The sequence below is a fragment of the Mustelus asterias genome, chromosome 20, assembly GCF_964213995.1.
Source record: "Mustelus asterias chromosome 20, sMusAst1.hap1.1, whole genome shotgun sequence".
In the NCBI taxonomy this organism is placed as follows: domain Eukaryota; kingdom Metazoa; phylum Chordata; class Chondrichthyes; order Carcharhiniformes; family Triakidae; genus Mustelus; species Mustelus asterias.
The window spans coordinates 79255622-79273391 of NC_135820.1; the positions used below are offsets into that span (position 1 = coordinate 79255622).

The 17770-nt window shown below is 47.4% G+C and overlaps 1 protein-coding gene across 2 annotated transcripts in view; it reads left to right on the plus strand.

Annotated features, from left to right (window-relative positions):
- Window positions 1-16449, plus strand: part of rims4 (regulating synaptic membrane exocytosis 4) — a 103223-nt gene extending 86774 nt beyond the window's left edge. For both annotated transcript variants that reach the window (XM_078236185.1, XM_078236184.1), the window contains 4 exons: window positions 840-952; window positions 7505-7606; window positions 8489-8628; window positions 16231-16449. In XM_078236185.1, coding sequence (XP_078092311.1) covers window positions 840-952; window positions 7505-7606; window positions 8489-8628; window positions 16231-16449 — 574 coding nt within the window. The remainder of the gene's footprint in view (window positions 1-839; window positions 953-7504; window positions 7607-8488; window positions 8629-16230) is intronic.
- The last annotated feature ends 1321 nt before the right edge of the window (window positions 16450-17770 follow it).

A 17770-nucleotide genomic window follows, 5' to 3' on the forward strand; every position in this document is an offset into this window, starting at 1 on the left:
CTACTCAATCTCTCCTCATAAGCTAACCCCCTCATCTCCGGTATCAACCTGGTGAACCTTCTCTGTACTCCCTCCAAGGCCAATATATCCTTTTGCAAATAAGGGGACCAAAATTGCACACAGTACTCCAGTTGCGGCCTCACCAGTACCTTGTACAGTTGCAGATCGGTACAATGTGCGCTAGGCTTGGCGCGGTCAGAAAATCCCCCCCACCCCACCTGTGGTATTTTGTAAAAATCACCTTATTTTTGTTATAACTGTTGGTTGGGGCGGCACGGTGGCACAGTGGTTAGCACTGCTGCCTCACAGCACCAGGGACCTGGGTTCGATTCCCGGCTTGGGTCACTGTCTGTGTGGAGTTTGCATGTTCTCCCCGTGTCTGCATGGGTTTCCTCTGGGTGCTCCGGTTTCCTCCCACAGTCCAAAAGATGTGCAGTTAGGTTGATTGGTCATGCTAAATTTCCCCTTAGTGTCAGGGGGACTAGGAGGGTAAATGTGTGGGGTTACAGGGATAGGGCCTGGGTGGGATTGTGTTCGGTGCAGACTCGATGGGCCGAATGGCCTCCTTCTGCACTGTAGGAATTCTGTGATTCTATGAATTATCTTGGATTGTGTGTGACTAAAGACTCACAGAGGCTGGGAGCTTCCCTCAATGATGGAGAAGCTCAGGATGTGAAGGATTGATGAAGGTTATGTTTCTATCCATTATGTCTCCTGCTAATTGACATTGTTTGTGTCCAGACTTGGTTTAACAGAATAAAACGATTACATTGCTGCCACATTCTCTTTGTCAGATTCAGCTTGTCTTACAAATAACTGGACACTTCTTCTCTCTTCAGCCTGAACTACAGTGGAGTTTGCCTGGCCTCTGACGGACTGTTCAGGGATTTCCTGGATGGAATGGGTCCTGCCCAGTTTGTCGGGCGTCAGACTCTGGCCACACCATCGATGGGTAAGAGACTCCTGTTACTTCAACACTGGCCCTGCGAGCTTTCCTGGGCCAGTGCGAGGGATAGCACGAGAACATAGTCCTCCTCATTCCCAGGAAAATCCCTATTGCTGCTGGATCTGCCAGCTCATTCCTCCGGTTCACTCCTGGGCTTCTCAGATCCTGGGAAATCTGACTACAACTGTCCCACTCAAATCAGGCTCCCAATATGATTTGCCTCCATCCCTCCCTATAGCAGACACACACACTCACACACTTCTGATCCTATATCACTTCTTGCTATCGATTTAATTTCATTCCTTACTAACAATGCAACCCTGCGCAACACATATCCTTGGATATTTAGATCCCAGCCCTGATCCCCTGGACCAGGTAAGGGTAGCAGATTTCCTTCCCTAAAGGCCATTAGTGAACCAGATGGGTTTTTTCCAACAATGGTTTCATGGTCGCCAGTCGATTCATAATTCCAGATTTGTTTTTAATATTAAATTCAAATTCCACCATCTGCCATGGTAGGATTCGAACCGAGTCCCTAGAACATGAGCTGAGTTTCTGGATTAATAGTCCAGCGTTAATACCACTAGGCCACCGCCTTCTCCAGAATGACGGTCATTGTGGTTGAAAAGGCATTGATGATGTGAATGATAAATCTGCGAATGTATTTATCGATATTCTTTTCTCAGTTATTTAGATCCAATGTGCTTTTGGAATCCTGCTGGAATTTACTCTACCGATGATCTGGTTTCAATGACATTCTCATTAAAGGAATTACAATCTGAAATATCTCCTGTATTCACAGCTGGTTTCATTCCCCTTCCTGGAATGATTACTTTATCCCACCCCTGACCGTTTTCATTGCTTCATGGCTACTGAGTTCAGCCAATCTTCAAAACCTCACATTCCATTTTTTGTTCATTATTACTCCAATTGCGAGAGATAAACTTTGAGCTAAATGGCATCAAACCTCAGTGAAATCACCGTGAGGGTGTAATTTATACAATTAAGCAGGATGACACAGTGGTACAAAGGGCAGCACGGTGGCACAGTGGTTAGCACTGCTGCCTCACAGCACCAAGGACCCGGATTTGATTCCCGGCTTGGGTCACTGTCTGTGTGGAGTTTGCATGTTCTCCCCGTGTCTGCGTGGGTTTCCCTCCGGGTGCTCCAGTTACCTCCCTCAGTCCAAAGATGTGCAGGTTAAGAAATTATAGAAATCATAGAAACCCTACAGTGCAGAAGGAGGCCATTCGGCCCATCGAGTCTGCACCGACCACAATCCCACCCAGGCCCTACCCCCACATATTTACCCGCTAATCCCTCTAACCTACGCATCTCAGGACTCTAAGGGGCAATTTTTAACCTGGCCAATCAACCTAACCCGCACATCTTTGGACTGTGGGAGGAAACCGGAGCACCCGGAGGAAACCCACGCAGACACGAGGAGAATGTGCAAACTCCACACAGACAGTGACCCAAGCCGGGATTCGAACCCAGGTCCTTGGAGCTGTGAAGCAGTAGTGCTAACCACTGTCAGGTTAGGTGGATTGGCCCTTAGTGTCCCAGAATGTGCAGGTTAAGGTTAAATGGTTGCAGGGATGAGGCAGAGTGTGGGCCAGGCTGGGATGCTCTGTTGGAGAGTCAGTGTAGACTCAATGGGCCGAGTGGCCTCCTCCTACGCTGTGGGGATTCTATGATCTCACGACTGACACTCCCACTGGATCATTCAGCTGTGGCTCAGGTTGGAGGACACTTGCTTCTGTATCAGGAGGATGTGGGGCCCAGGAGCCCGGAACTGTCAAAGGTGACACTCCAGTGCCATATTGAGGGAGTGCTGCACTGTCGGAGGCGCCTCCTTCACCTCAGAATTAAACTGAGGCCCTTGTCTGCACTCTCAGGTGGAGTAAAAGCCCCCAAGGCACTAGTTTGAAAGTGAGCAGGGGAGTATCCACCCCCCCCTGTTTCCTGACAAATATTTACCCCTCAATCAACATCACACAAACAGATGGTCTGGTCGTGGGCTCATTGGTGTTTGTGGGATCTTGCTGTGTGCTAATTGGCTGCAGCATTTCCCGCATCACAACAGTGACGCCACATCAATATTTCATGAGCTGTGAAGCGCCTTGGGAAATCATGTGGACAGGAAAGGCGCTATAGAAATGCAAGTCTTTCTTTTTCCTTTCCCCTCCCGTACGATCTCCCAGGAAACCCAAAAGAAAATCCCAGGGCCAATAAGGGACGAAATACTCTGTGAAATTCTTCTCCGATCAAAACTCGGAGATCTCAGGCAGCAAATGATATCCATCGAACTCTGGTCTCTGCAACTCGGAGCCAGCCGAGATCTGGATCAGCTCCCTGTAGAGGGCAAGAGACCCGGTTCAGCAAACCAGCAGTGAGCACATTCCAGAAACTCACAGCTCTCTGGGAAAAGAGGAGCTGCCCATTGTCCAGCCGATCCGTACTCCGACACCTACTGTTTCCCAATCTGTTAAACCAGAAAAATCTCTCAATCGGGATACAATATGGCCTTTAATTCTTTTATAAGACCAGTACCAGATACATCATTGTCAAAGTCAATCTAAAGTTAATGGATCGATAACCCTCGAGTAACTGAGATTCTTTATTATAGCTGTGAATTTTCCTGATTTAGGGTGGCACAGTGGTTAGTACTGCTGCCTCACAGCACCAGGGACCTGGGTTCGATTCCCGGCTTGGGTCACTGTCTGTGTGGAGTCTGCACGTTTTGCCCGTATCTGCGTGGGTTTCCTCTGGGTGCTCTGGTTTCCCCCTACAGTCTGAAAGATGTGCTGGTTGGGTGCTTTGGCCATGCTAAATTAAAGTTTATTTATTAGTATCACATTAACACTGCAATGAAGTTACTGTTAAAACCCCCCAGTCGCCACACTCCGGCACCTGTTCGGGTACACTGAGGGAGAATTTAGCACGGCCAATCCACCTAACCAGCACGTCTTTCGGACTATGGGAGGAAATTGGAACATCCGAAGGAAACCCACGCAGACACGGGGAGAACGTGCAGACTCCGCACAGACAGTGACCCAATCCGGGAATTGAACCTGGGTCCCTGGCGCTGTGAGGCAGCAGCGCTAACCACTGCGTATCAGGGGGATTAGCAGGGTGAATATGTGGGGTTACAGGGAAAGGGTGGGATTGTGGTCGGTGCAAACTCAATGGGCTGAATGACCTCGCTCTGTGCTGTAGAGATTCTATGATTCAATAATTAACGGGCTCCTTATCCTTTAGGCTCCTGAATCTGGTGTCAATTCAGTCTTTCCACCACATGGGGTCAGTGTAACACCACATACTAAAGCCTTTAATTAAAACTGTTCAGCAATGTAACTGAGTTGCTCACATGCAGGTTATGTGGAAAAGAGCCATTTTCGCAAACATTCGCTGTTAAGGTCTATTTTTCACATAAGCGACATTCTAATTCCATGGATCTGCCTTCTGCAATATCCCCATATTCCACTTTTCTTCAAACTATCTAACCAATCAAACTGAATGCTTCTTGTGGACCATTGAGAATAATTAAATGCCTGCAGAGAATTCCTGATAAACAAAGCCCGAATCCCCGACTGCACTCTCAGGCCAACCAACTGACACATCTTCATCCGATTTCCAGCTTTCAATGAATATAATGTACACGCTTCATGAGAAAGTTGTCAGTCTGATGATAACAGATGGTCAGCGAGTGGTATATGATTGAACTCCCGGATTCAGGCAGTGTATTGACAACACAATCCAGACTCAGTGCGGTGGATTAGGATGTGATTCGAGCCTTTAATTAAATGACAGTTTTCATACTCCCACGATTCTCCATCCAAAAATTACACCGAGCTTGCGACTTGTGACTGGACAGTGACAGACAGGATCATTTTCTCCATTATCTTGGGCACTGGCTGGGGCGATGGCACCGGCAGCTCAGCGTCTGACAGTCATGTCCTTGTCTCAATACTGATCCCCAGAATCCAGGCTGACGCACGCTGCCAGGTGTCGTGGAAATAAGTCTTGCATGTTTGGGAGTGTCACGCTTTGGGTGAAACTTAAACACAAGGCCCCATCCGCACTCTCAGGACATTCATTTTATTAATTCTCAGGATGTGGGTGTCACTGGCTAGGCCAGAATTTATTGCCCATCCCTAATCGCCCTTGAGAAGGTGGTGGTGAGCCGCCTTCTTGAACCGCTACTGTCCATGTAGGTACACCCACTGTGCTCTCAGGGAGGGAGTTCCACCATTTTCACCCAGTGACAGGGAAAGAGTGGTGATATATTTCCAAGTCAGGATGGTGAGTGGCTTGGAGGGGAACTTGCAGGTGGCGGTGTCCCCGTGTACCTGCTGTCCTTGTCCTTCTAGATGGTAGCGATCACAGGTTGGAAAGTGCTGTCGAAGGAGCCTCGGTGAGTTTCTGCAGTGCATCTTGTAGATGGTCCACACGGCTGTCACTGTGCGTTAGTGGAGGAGGGAGTGAATGTTTAAGGTGACGGATGGGCTGTTGATCAAATGAACTGCTTTTTCCTGGATGGCTTCAAGTTTCTTGAGTGTTGTTGGAGCTGCACCCATCCAGGCAAGTGGAGGGTATTCCATCACATAGAACATAGAACATAGAACATAGAACATTACAGCGCAGAACAGGCCCTTCGGCCCACGATGTTGCACCGACCAGTTAAAAAAAAAACTCCTGACTTGCGCCTTATAGATGGTGGACAGGCTTTGGGGGGGGTGGGTCAGGAGGTGAGTTACTCACTGTAGGATTCCCAGCCTCTGACTTGCTCTTGTAGCCACAGTATTTATATGGCTAGTGCAGTTCAGTTTGTGATCAATGATAACTCCCAGGGGCGGCATGGTAGCACAGTGGTTAGCACTGCTGCTTCACAGCTTCACCCAGGGACCTGGGTTCGATTCCCGGTTTGGGTCACTGCCTGTGTGGAGGTTGCACATTCTCCTCGTGTCTGCGTGGGTTTCCTCCGGGTGCTCCGGTTTCCTCCCACAGTCCAAAGATGTGCGGGTTAGGTTGGTTGGCCATGCTAAAAATTGCCCCTTAGTGTCCTGAGATGCATAGGTTAGAGGGATTAGTGGGTAAATATGTAGGGATATGGGGGAAGGGCCTGGTGGGATTGTGGTCGGTGCAGACTCGATGGGCCAAATGGCCTCTTTCTGCACTGTAGAGTTTCTGTGATTTCTGTAATTATGTCAATAGTGGGGGATTCAGCGATGCTAATATTATTGAATTTTGTGGGGCAATGGTTAGATTTTCTCTTGTGTTAGAATCCTGAACCTGAACCACAAGGTATAGTATGAAGCCAGCCTAGACTCCAACAATTTTTCTATTTTGGCATAAATGTGAGGAAAGGATGTTTCGCTCCAGGAGTAATTCCACTGCCAAATTAAGGATCATTTTTATCAAAACAAGCTTTATTCCAAACACAGTTTAAATATAACTCTAACAAAATGAAGCAACTGAACAATCTTTAAACATGAAAAGAAACAACTCTAATTTATAACTTCTCACTATTTCAGTTCCAAATAAGCAACACTTGTCTTACAGACTTAACAACCACCTTAAATATAGTTAGCGATCACAAATATACTTGCTATAATGAGTGTAGACAGCCTTGGAGTTTTCAGAGAGATATAGAGCTTTCAGAAGTCTGACTTCAACCCAGAACAACAAAACTGCAATACCTTTCTGCTAAAGCCTGTTTCTTTCTCTGCTACAGATCCAGGATCGCACATAAACCACATAATCACATGACTGTCAATCACTCTAATCAGAAATCCCAGGGAACCTAAGTAAACAAAAGTCAATGAACTGTACTTTACACAGCAGCAGGGTGGCACAGTGGTTAGCACTGCTGCGTCATAGCGTCAGCGACCCAGATTTGATTCCAGCCTTGAGTGACTGTCTGTGTGGTGTTTGCACATTCTCCCCGTGTCTGTGCGGGTTTCCTTCAGGTGCACCGGTTTCCTCCCACAGTCCAAAGATATGCAGGTTAGGTGGACTGGCCATGGAAAATTTGTGTGGGGTTGCAGGGGAAGTGGAGAGTGCCTGGGTAATATACTCTGTCAGAGAGTTGGTGCAGACGTGCTGGGCCGAATGGCCTCTTCTGTACTGTAGGGATTGTCTGATTCTATAATACTATGAACATTACTATGCGCAAGGTTGAAATAAGTAATTATCCTGTCGTCCCAGCATCTGAGCTATATTCCCACCAGACATACTGACTGCCTGTAGAAAAAGGCTAAATTTTAAAACATTCTCCTGAAACATGAAAAAGCACACTTTTTATAATATTATTTATATATATATAATGATATACATAAATACACACATATACTATATGTAATATAGATATCCAACACTTATTATTTCTCTTCCAGGATTCCGACTTCTTCAATTCATTGGTTTTGAACAAATGAAAGTTTTTCTCTCCACTCCTTCCATTCAGTCTTTTTTTCCCTGTCAGGTTGAGATGTGTCGGGTTAACAGGGGCCTAATAACAAACACTCAGGAGATTGTTTTCTCCAATTTGTTTGATAGGTGATGTGGAAATTGGAATTTTGGAGAGGAACGGCCAGCTTGAGGTGGAGGTGATTCAAGCTCGTGGACTTACCCCGAAACCAGGCACCAAGTCTCCACCAGGTAACGCATCGCTGCCCATATCCCCTCGACCATCCCCTCAGGAAACAGCTCAGACCTGGATCACCCACTCCCCACCCTCGACTATCCATCCCCCCCCCAATCATCTACTCCACCCAGACCAGCTACTCCCCCCCTCAAATATTCACTCGCCCCTCAACCACTCAACCCCCCAATCATCTACTCTCCCCTCGACTATCCACTCCCCCCAATCATGCACTCCCCTCCTCAACCACCCACTCCCCTCTCGACCACTCACCCCCCCCAACCATCCATTCCTCCCCGACTGCCCACTCCCCCACCCCAGACCACCCACTCCACCCCTCAATCATCCACCTCCCCACCCCGACCATCCACCTGTCCCTCGACCATCTATTCCCTCCTCAATGTTCTGCTCCCCCCTCCCTCACCGAATTGGTTCTGCCAGGATGGGATTATTCAGGGCGTCTCTGGAATTTCCCGCTGTAGACCTGTCAAAGTCTCATAGAAATCATAGAAACCCTACAGTGCAGAAAGAGGCCATTCGGCCCATCGAGTCTGCACCGACCACGATCCCACCCAGGCCCTATCCCCATATCCTACCCGCTAATCCCTCCAACCTACGCATCCCAGGACACTAAGGGGCAATTTAGCACAGCCATTAACCGAACCCGCACATCTTTGGATGTCTCAGTGGAATCAGGGAGATGTCTGAGTCTCTGTGTGGCTTCCTGGCCTTGTTCAGACTGAACTTCTCAGCCCTGCAGGACAGCAGATAGTTCATCCCTTTCTCTGGTGGGCCTCGGCAGCTCTGATCACTTTGTTAACAGCGAGGAGAGAGTTATTTACAAGATGGAGTAAACTCTCAGCTTGGGGTCTGTAATCTGTGTCCTTTCCCCCTTTCAGCTGCTTATATTAAACTCTATCTGTTGGAGAACGGAACTTGTGTCGCAAAGAAGAAAACAAAGATGGCTCGGAAATCCCTGGATCCGCTGTACCAGCAAATCCTAATCTTCACCGAGAATCCGCAGGGAAAGATCCTGCAGGTCAGTACAGAGCAGGTGACAATGTTTAAATCGAGGGATGGAGTGAGCTTGGCTCAATATCTTAGCAACCACACCTCACTGGACTGGACAAACAATAGTCAGTGTCCAGATCGACTGGGTACTAACTTCACAGAGTAGCAGACATTAATCAGTACGTTAGTGTGATAACGCTAGTGTGAATGTGTGTGAATCTATGTCTGAGTGTGGGTGAGTGTATTTGTGTGGGTCTGTGTGTGTGAGTGAGTGTGTGTGTGAGTGTGTGTGAATAAGTGTGTGTGTGTGAGAGTGTGTGTGAGTGAGTGAGTGTGTGAATGAGTGTGAGTGTGTGTGAGAGTGTGTGTGTGAGTGTGTGTGTGTGTGTGTGAGTGTGAGTGAGAGTGTGTGTGTGTGTGAGTGAGTGTGTGTGAGTGTGTGTGTGTGTGTGTGAGAGTGTGTGAGTGAGAGTGTGTGTGAGTGAGTGAGTGTGTGAGAGTGTGTGTGTGTGAGGTTGTGAGAGTGTGAGTGTGTGTGTGTGAGTGTGTGAGAGTGTGTGAGTGTGTGTGTGAGAGTGTGTGAGTGAGAGTGTGTGTGAGTGAGTGAGTGTGTGTGTGAGTGAGAGTGTGTGTGAGTGTGTGTGTGTGTGAGTGAGAGTGAGTGTGTGTGCGAGTGAGTGTGTGTGTGAGAGAGAGTGTGTGTGTGAGTGTGTGTGAGTGTGTGAGTGAGTGTGTGTTTGTGTGCGAGTGTGTGTGCGTGAGTGTGAGAGTGAGTGTGTGTGAGTGAGTGAGTGTGTGCGAGTGAGTGTGTGTATGTGTGTGTGTGTAAGTGTATGAGTGTGTGTGTGAGTGTGAATGTGAGAGTGTGTGTGTGAGTGTGTGTGAGTGTGTGTGTTTGTGTGTGTGAGTGTGTGTGTGTGAGTGTGTGTTGTGTGTCAGTGTGTGTGTGAGTGTGTTTGTGTGTGTGCGAGTGTGTGTTTGTGTGTGTGTTCATGCGAGTGTGTGTGTGAGTGTGTGTGTGTTTGTGTGTGAGTGTGTGTGTGCATGTGTGTGTGTGTGTGAGTGTGTGTGTGTGTGTGTGAGTGTGTGTGTGAGTGAGTGTGTGAATGAGAGTGAGTGTGTGTGTGTGTGTGTGAGAGTGTGTGTGTGTGAGTGTGTGTGTGTGTGTGTGAGTGAGAGTGTGTGTCTGAGTGTGTGTGAGTGTGTGTGTGTGAGTGAGAGTGTGTGTGTGTGAGTGTGTGTGCAAGTGAGTGTGTGTGTGAGAGAGTGTGTGTGTGAGTGAGTGTGTGTGCGTGAGTGTGAGAGAGAGTGTGTGTGAGTGAGTGTGTGTGAGTGAGTGTGTGTATGTGTGTAAGTGTATGAGTGTGTGAGTGTGTATGTGAGAGTGTGTGTGTGTGAGTGTGTGTGAGTGTGTGTTTGTGTGTGTGAGTGAGTGTGAGTGTGTGTGTGTGTGTTGTGTGTCAGTGTGCGTGTGAGTGTGTTTGTGTGTGTGTGCGAGTGTGTGTTTGTGTGTGTGCATGCGAGTGTGTGTGCGTGCGTGTATGTGTGAGTGTGTGTGTGTTTGTGTGTGTGTGTGCGTGAGTGTGTGAGTGTGTGAATGAGTGTGTGTGTGTGAGTGTGTGTGTGAGTGAGTGTGTGAGTGAGAGTGTGTGTGTGAGTGAGAGTGTGTGTGTGAGTGTGTGTGCTTGTGTGTGTGTTTGTGTGTGTGAGTCTATGTGTGTGACTGTGAGTGTGTGTGTGTTGTGTGTGTGTGTGTGCATGCGAGTGTGTGTGTGAGTGTGTGTGCGTGTGAGTGTGTGTGTGCGTGTGAGTGTGTGTGTGTGTGTGTGTGTGTCAGTATGTGTGAGTGTGTGTGTATGAATGTGTGTGTGAGTGTGCGTGTGTGCAAGTGTGTGTGTGTGTGTACGTGTGTGCGTGTGAGTGTATGTTTGTGTGATTCTGTGTGTGTGTGTGTGTATATGTGTGTGTGAGTGTGTGTGTGTCTGAGTGTGTGTGTGAGTGTGTGTGTGTGAGTGTATGAGTGTGTGTGTGTGTGTGAGTGTATGTGTGTGTGTGTGTGCGTGTGAGTGTGTGTGTGTGCAAGTGTGTGTGTGTGTGAGTGTATGTGTGTGTGTATGTGTGAGTGCGTGTGTGAGTGTGTGAGTGAGTGTGTGTGAGTGTGTGTGTTTGTACGTGTGTGAGTGTATGTGTGTGTGATTGTGTGTGTGTGTGTGTGAGTGTGTCTGAGTGTGTGTTTGTGTGAGTGTGTGTGTGTGTGTGTGTATGTGTGCGTGTGAGTGTGTGTGTGTGTGCAAGAGTGTGTGAGTGTGTGTGTGTGCGAGTGTGTGTGTGTGTGAGTGAGTGTGTGTGTGTGTGTGTGTGTGTGTGTGAGTGTGTGTGTGTGTGTGTGTGTGTGTGTGTGTGTAGTTCTGTTGTTAAATCTTACTATGTTAAAGGCACTAAATAAATGACATTTGATCTCGATCTTCATGATTCTGAATTGCAATGGCAGCTACTGTAGATTGAGGTGTTTAAGTGGACCTGCCTCGCAAGGTGAATGACAGCGATGGTGACTGACTTACACCCGTGTTGGTGGTTCAGTTTTATGCTTATTGTATAAGTCGACCCCTGTTCAAAGGATTTTTCGAGGCTTCAGTGGTCGACTTATATGCCTCCATCGATAGTAACTGATTGCTTTTACAATTAAATATTCAAACCTTATGATTGGGATCCATTCATAAACAGTAGGTACAGGGTGTTCGGAACACACTCTGCCTGCTGAATATGACAAGTCCAGCCCTCTTTGTTCTCTGCTCCAGTTGGTTCCTGAGTAACAATTGATAACTGTAGAACCTCATTAGAGACAATGCCCCACCCCTCCAGTGCCGGTGGAGTGCAGCACTGCCAGAGACACCACCTTGGATAAAATGTTAAACCGAGGCACTCCGGCACTGCCCCATGCCTCTCCCTCAATAATATCACTCAAACACATTACTTCATTATTATCAATTGTGGGATCTTTCTGTGCACAAATCGGCCACTGTGTTTTTGATATTCCAACAGTGATTTGTAGAAAGATCCTTATTTTTCAGGGGGTCTGCTGTCTTGCTGATACGTTGTTTTATTTACTTGGTTTCTGTGGATACAGATGCAATTGCAGCTTTCTAGAGGGGATTGGATTAAACGCTTGAAGGAGAAAAACAGGGCAGGGAATGGGGAATGGGCAGTCGGAGCCAGAAAGAAGCAGGGTTAATATGGCACTGGGGCCTCTGGTTCGATTAGCTTTTAGTCCTTTCCTGCAGGATATGGCAGTTCAGGCAGTATGCTGCATCTCCTGTGGGATGTATGTGGTGAGGAAATCCAGTAGTGTTTCAGGAGATTTTAGTTGTAAGAAGTGCATTAGATTGCAGCTTCTGGAGGAGCGTGTAAAGGAGATGGAGGGGGAGTTAGAGGAACTCCGCATAATTCGGGAGGCGGAGGTGGAAGTTGATAGGAGTTATAGAGAAATAGTAACTCCTAGAAATGAGGCTTGGGTCAATGCCAGGAGGAGGGGTAAGAAGCAATCGGGAAGACAATCCCCTGGGGCGGTTCCCCTCCATAATAGGTTTTCGGTGCTGGAGGCTACAGTTGAGGAGGAATCAACTGAGCATAGAGAGCAGATCTCTGGGGGTGAGCCGAGTGAGAAAGCTCAGGTGGTTAGGGGCTGTAAAAGACTGGGCCTTGTGATTGGGGACTCCACAATTAAGGGGACAGATAGGAGGGTCGGAACTAAAGGTAGGGACTCAGGGTTGGTGTGTTGCCTACCAGGGGCTGGGGTCCGGGATGTGTCTGACAGGGTATTCAGGACTCTTAGGGGGGAGGGAGATAAACCACAAGTTATTGTACATGTGGGGACACACGACATAGGGAGGATAGGGGAAGGGGATATTAGGCAGGGATTTATGGAGTTGGGGTGGAAACTAAAGGCCAAGACTGACAGAGTGGTTATCTCTGGACTCTTGCCTGTACCACGGGATAGTTTAGAGAGGAATAGGGAGAGGGAAGGTTTGAATTCATGGCTGAGGGGATGGTGCAGGAGGGAGGGGTTCAGGTACTTAAGCAATTGGGGCTCGTACTGGGGAAGGTGTGACCTCTATGAGAAGGATGGTCTACACCTTAATCAGAAGGGGACCAATATCCTGGGGGGTAAATTTGCTAAGGCCATGCAGGGAGGTTTAAACTGATTCGGGGGGGGGGAGGGATCCTGAGTAGTGGGGCTGAAAGTGAGGGATGCATGGATGGGGACTGCAATGCACGGCATTGCAGAGGTGGGGTGGAGCAGGGTTTGAAATGTGTATACTTCAATGCCAGGAGTATTCGCAATAAAGTGGGTGAACTTGCAGCGTGGATCAGTACCTGGGACTTCGATGTTGTGGCTATTTCAGAGACATGGATAGAGCAGGGGCAGGAATGGATGCTGCAGGTCCCGGGGTTCAAATGTTTTAGTCGAAGTAGGGAAGGAGGTAGAAGAGGGGGAGGGGTAGCATTATTGGTCAGAGATTGTATCACAGTGTCAGAGAGGAGGTTTGATGAGGACTTATCTGTTGAGGTAGTATGGGCGGAGATTAGAAATAGGAGAGGAGAGGTCACCCTGTTGGGAGTCTTTTATAGACCTCCTAAAAGTTCTAGAGAGGTTGAGGAAAGGATTGCGGAGTCAATCCTGCTTAGGAGTGAAAGTAATAGGGCAATTGTTATGGGGGATTTTAACTTGACTAATATTGACTGGAATTGTTATAGCTCTAGCTCGTTAGAGGGGTCAGTTTTTGTTCAAAGCGTGCAGGAAGGTTTTTTGACTCAGTATGTAGACAGGCCAACTAGAGGTGAGGCTATATTGGATCTGGTGCTGGGAAATGAGCCAGACCAGGTGCTAGACTTGGAAGTTGGTGTGCATTTTGGTGATAGTGACCACAATTCGGTTACGTTCACCTTAGTGATGGAAAGGGATAGGCATGAACCTCGGGCCAGTGGTTTTAGCTGGGGGAAGGGTAATTATGAGGCTATTAGGAGAGAATTAGGAAACATAGGTTGGACTAGGAGATTACAGGGACTGGGAACGTCCGACATGTGGAGTTTTTTCAAGGAGCAGCTACTGCGAGTCTGTGATAGGTATGTCCCTGTCAGGCAAGGAGGAATTGGTAGGGCTAGGGAACCGTGGTGCACCAAAAAAGTTTCTTTGTTGGTTAAAAAGAAAAAGGAGGCTTATGTTCGGATGAGACGTGAGCACTCGGGTAGTGCACTAGAAAGCTTTAGATTGGCTAAGAGGGAGTTGAAGAGCGAGCTTAGAAGGGCTAAAAGGGGACATGAGAAGACTTTGGCGGATAGGGTTAAAGAGAATCCTAAGGCGTTCTATAGGTATGTCAAGAACAGAAGGTTGGTTAGGGCAAGTTTAGGGCCAGTTATAGATGGCAGAGGGAAGTTATGTGTGGAACCGGAGGAGATTGGTGAAGCATTGAACCAATATTTCTCTTCGGTGTTCACGCAAGGGGACATGAATATAGCTGAGGAGGACACTGGGTTGCAGGGGAGTAGAATAGACAGTATTACAGTTGATAAGGAGGATGTGCAGGATATTCTGGAGGGTCTGAAAATAGATAAATCCCCTGGTCCGGATGGGATTTATCCAAGGATTCTCTGGGAGGCAAGAGAAGTGATTGCAGAGCCTCTGGCTCTGATCTTCAGGTCGTCGTTGGCCTCTGGTATAGTACCAGAAGATTGGAGGTTAGCGAATGTTGTCCCATTGTTTAAGAAGGGGAACAGAGACTTCCCCGGGAATTATAGACCGGTGAGTCTCACTTCTGTTGTCGGCAAGATGTTGGAAAAAATTATAAGGGATAGGATTTATAGTTATTTGGAGAGTAATGAATTGATAGGTGATAGTCAGCATGGTTTTGTGGCAGGTAGGTCGTGCCTTACTAACCTTATTGAGTTTTTTGAGAAAATGACCAAGGAGGTGGATGGGGGCAAGGCAGTGGACGTGGTATATATGGATTTTAGTAAGGCGTTTGATAAGGTTCACCATGGTAGGCTTCTGCAGAAAATGCAGATGTATGGGATTGGGGGTGATCTAGGAAATTGGATCAGGAATTGGCTAGCGGATAGGAAACAGAGGGTGGTGGTTGATAGTAAATATTCATCATGGAGTGCGGTTACAAGTGGTGTACCTCAGGGATCTGTTTTGGGGCCACTGCTGTTTGTAATATTTATTAATGATCTGGATGAGGGTATAGTTGGGTGGATTAGCAAATTTGCTGATGACACCAAAGTCGGTGGTGTGGTAGACAGTGAGGAAGGGTGTCGTAGTTTGCAGGAAGACTTAGACAGGTTGCAAAGTTGGGCCGAGAGGTGGCGGATGGAGTTTAATGCGGAGAAGTGTGAGGTAATTCACTTTGGTAGGAATAACAGATGTGTTGAGTATAGGGCTAACGGGAGGACTTTGAATAGTGTGGAGGAGCAGAGGGATCTAGGTGTATGTGTGCATAGATCCCTGAAAGTTGGGAATCAAGTAGATAAGGTTGTTAAGAAGGCATATGGTGTCTTGGCGTTTATTGGTAGGGGGATTGAATTTAGGAGTCGTAGCGTTATGTTGCAACTGTACACAACTCTGGTGCGGCCGCACTTGGAGTACTGTGTGCAGTTCTGGTCCCCACATTACAGGAAGGATGTGGAGGCTTTGGAGAGGGTGCAGAGGAGGTTTACCAGGATGTTGCCTGGTATGGAGGGGAGATCCTATGAGGAGAGGCTGAGGGATTTGGGATTGTTTTCGCTGGAAAGGCGGCGGCTAAGAGGGGATCTTATTGAAACATATAAGATGATTAGAGGTTTAGATAGGGTGGATAGTGATAGCCTTTTTCCTCTGATGGAGAAATCCAGCACGAGGGGGCATGGCTTTAAATTGAGGGGGGGTAGTTATAGAACCGATGTCAGGGGTAGGTTCTTTACCCAGAGGGTGGTGAGGGATTGGAATGCCCTGCCAGCATCAGTTGTAAATGCGCCTAGTTTGGGGGCGTTTAAGAGATCCGTAGATAGGTTCATGGACGAAAAGAAATTGGTTTAGGTTGGAGGGTCACAGTTTTTTTTTTTAACTGGTCGGTGCAACATCGTGGGCCGAAGGGCCTGTTCTGCGCTGTGATGTTCTATGTTCTATGTATAACCACCAGCGATTTCTACCACCTCGGCATATTTTAAAATAAGAAAGTATTTTTACAATGATGGTGTGAATAAAATCTGTCAGTGTGATTTATTTTTAATTCATTTGTGGGACATGGGTGTCGCTGGCTGGGCCAGCATTTATTGCCCATCCCTAGTTGCCCCTTGAGAAGGTGGTGGTGAGCTGCCTTCTTGAATCGCTGCAGTCCACGTGCTGTGGGTTGACCCACAATGCCGTTAAGGAGGGAATTCCAGGATTTTGACCCAGCGACTGCGAAGGAACAGCGATATATTTCCAAGTCAGGATGGTGAGTGGCTTGGAGGGGAACTTGCAGGTGGTGGTGTTCCCAGGTACCTGCTGCCCTTGTCCTTCTGGATGGAAGTGGTTGTGGGTTTGGAAGGTGGTGTCTAAGGATCTTTGGTGGATTTCAGCAGATTTATTTTCTCTCTCTCTCTATCCTGCAAGGTGATTGTGTGGGGTAATTACGGCCGGATGGATCGGAAGTACTTCATGGGTGTGGCCCAGGTACTGTTGGAGGAGCTGGATCTCTCGAGCACAGCGGTTGGATGGTACAAGCTCTTTCCCACCTGCTCCATGGTGGATCCGCCCTTGGCCCCGCTCCTACGCAACGCCTCCCAGCTCTCCCTGGAGAGCACCGTTGGACCCTGCTGTGACCGATCCTAACAACAGTGGAACCTCTCAGTATTTATTTAAGGCTGAACGCACAGGCTGTGGGGACCCCTTGAAGGGAGGGGGGTGTCCTTCCACGCGATGCATGTTTGACTCGGTCGTTCCCCCTGGAGTCTCTTTCGGCGAAAGAATAATGGAGTGACTGGCAATGACGTCAAAGAGGGGAGGAGGTAATTCCCACCCCTGTGTGTGGTACCATCCCAGTGTGGGCCGGTCATATTTGCATTGTTTCACGCGGCAGTTGTCTAAAACCCATGCTCAGTTTTTTATAGACTTCTATTACCTCACCATCTAGTCAATGTGCCAAGTGCGGTTTACGATTCTTTTGGTGGTTTCTTAGATTATCATTCTGTGAGCCAGCACATTTTGAAACGTCTGCTAAAAACCACAACCGTTTGAAGGGCCCGTCTGCTGAGAACGCAAGCCAGTGTGCTTTGACCACTTGCACCAAAGATGCAAAGTTGTCTTGAAAAAAGTAGATCCTAATTGTGAGTTCCATACACCAATGCACAATGGAGGTGTTGGTAGGACAAACAGCACATCTTAGTCCTTTAGTTCCAGAGAAAATCCGCCACTCCTGAGAGGTGGAAAAGCAATTTCCATGGATAGTTCATCACTGACATTCCATTGTCTTGGCATTGCACTTAAGTTATGTCATCACATGCTTCCGACATATACTCCGTGACAATTTGCTATCATTAGATTTTACACTGATAGATAAATAAATAAAGTGTAGTTCTCAGTGCTACTTTAATCTATTTCGCCACTTAACGCACTGGTTTAAAAAATAGCAGAACATTTTTTGGCAATAATTTGTCTTGCAAGATGGGAAACGTGTCAACCTTGAATGTTGATCAAGAGTGAGGGTCAGTTTAACGGACGTGAATTAAGGATACAAATTTACTTGAAGAGAGCATGCAAGAGAGGGTAAGAAAAGTTTGTGGAATATGGAGCTAGTGCAGCAGCACAAGGGTGCTGACTGAATATTTTAAAAAAAACCTGTAATTCTCTTTAATTAAGAATAATTTGAAACCTTTAGACATTCTCTGTGTATTAAGAGAGGATGCAATAGTTGTAGGTTGCAGCATGCAAGGGTAGTATTTTAGATTAAGGCTGTGGGATTTAGCATGGAGTGAATGTGTTCGGAACTGTGCCAGCCTTGTCCTTGCTGCAGTCAAAGGAAAAGATGGGCAAGGCTGGCAAGCGGACGTTGGAAGGGAGAGATCTTCGGTCTAATTGAAGCAATGAAGAATTCTCGTTAAAACCTTTGTTCATATCCCAAATTAAATCTTCCTTTGAATCTATCAGCAAAAAT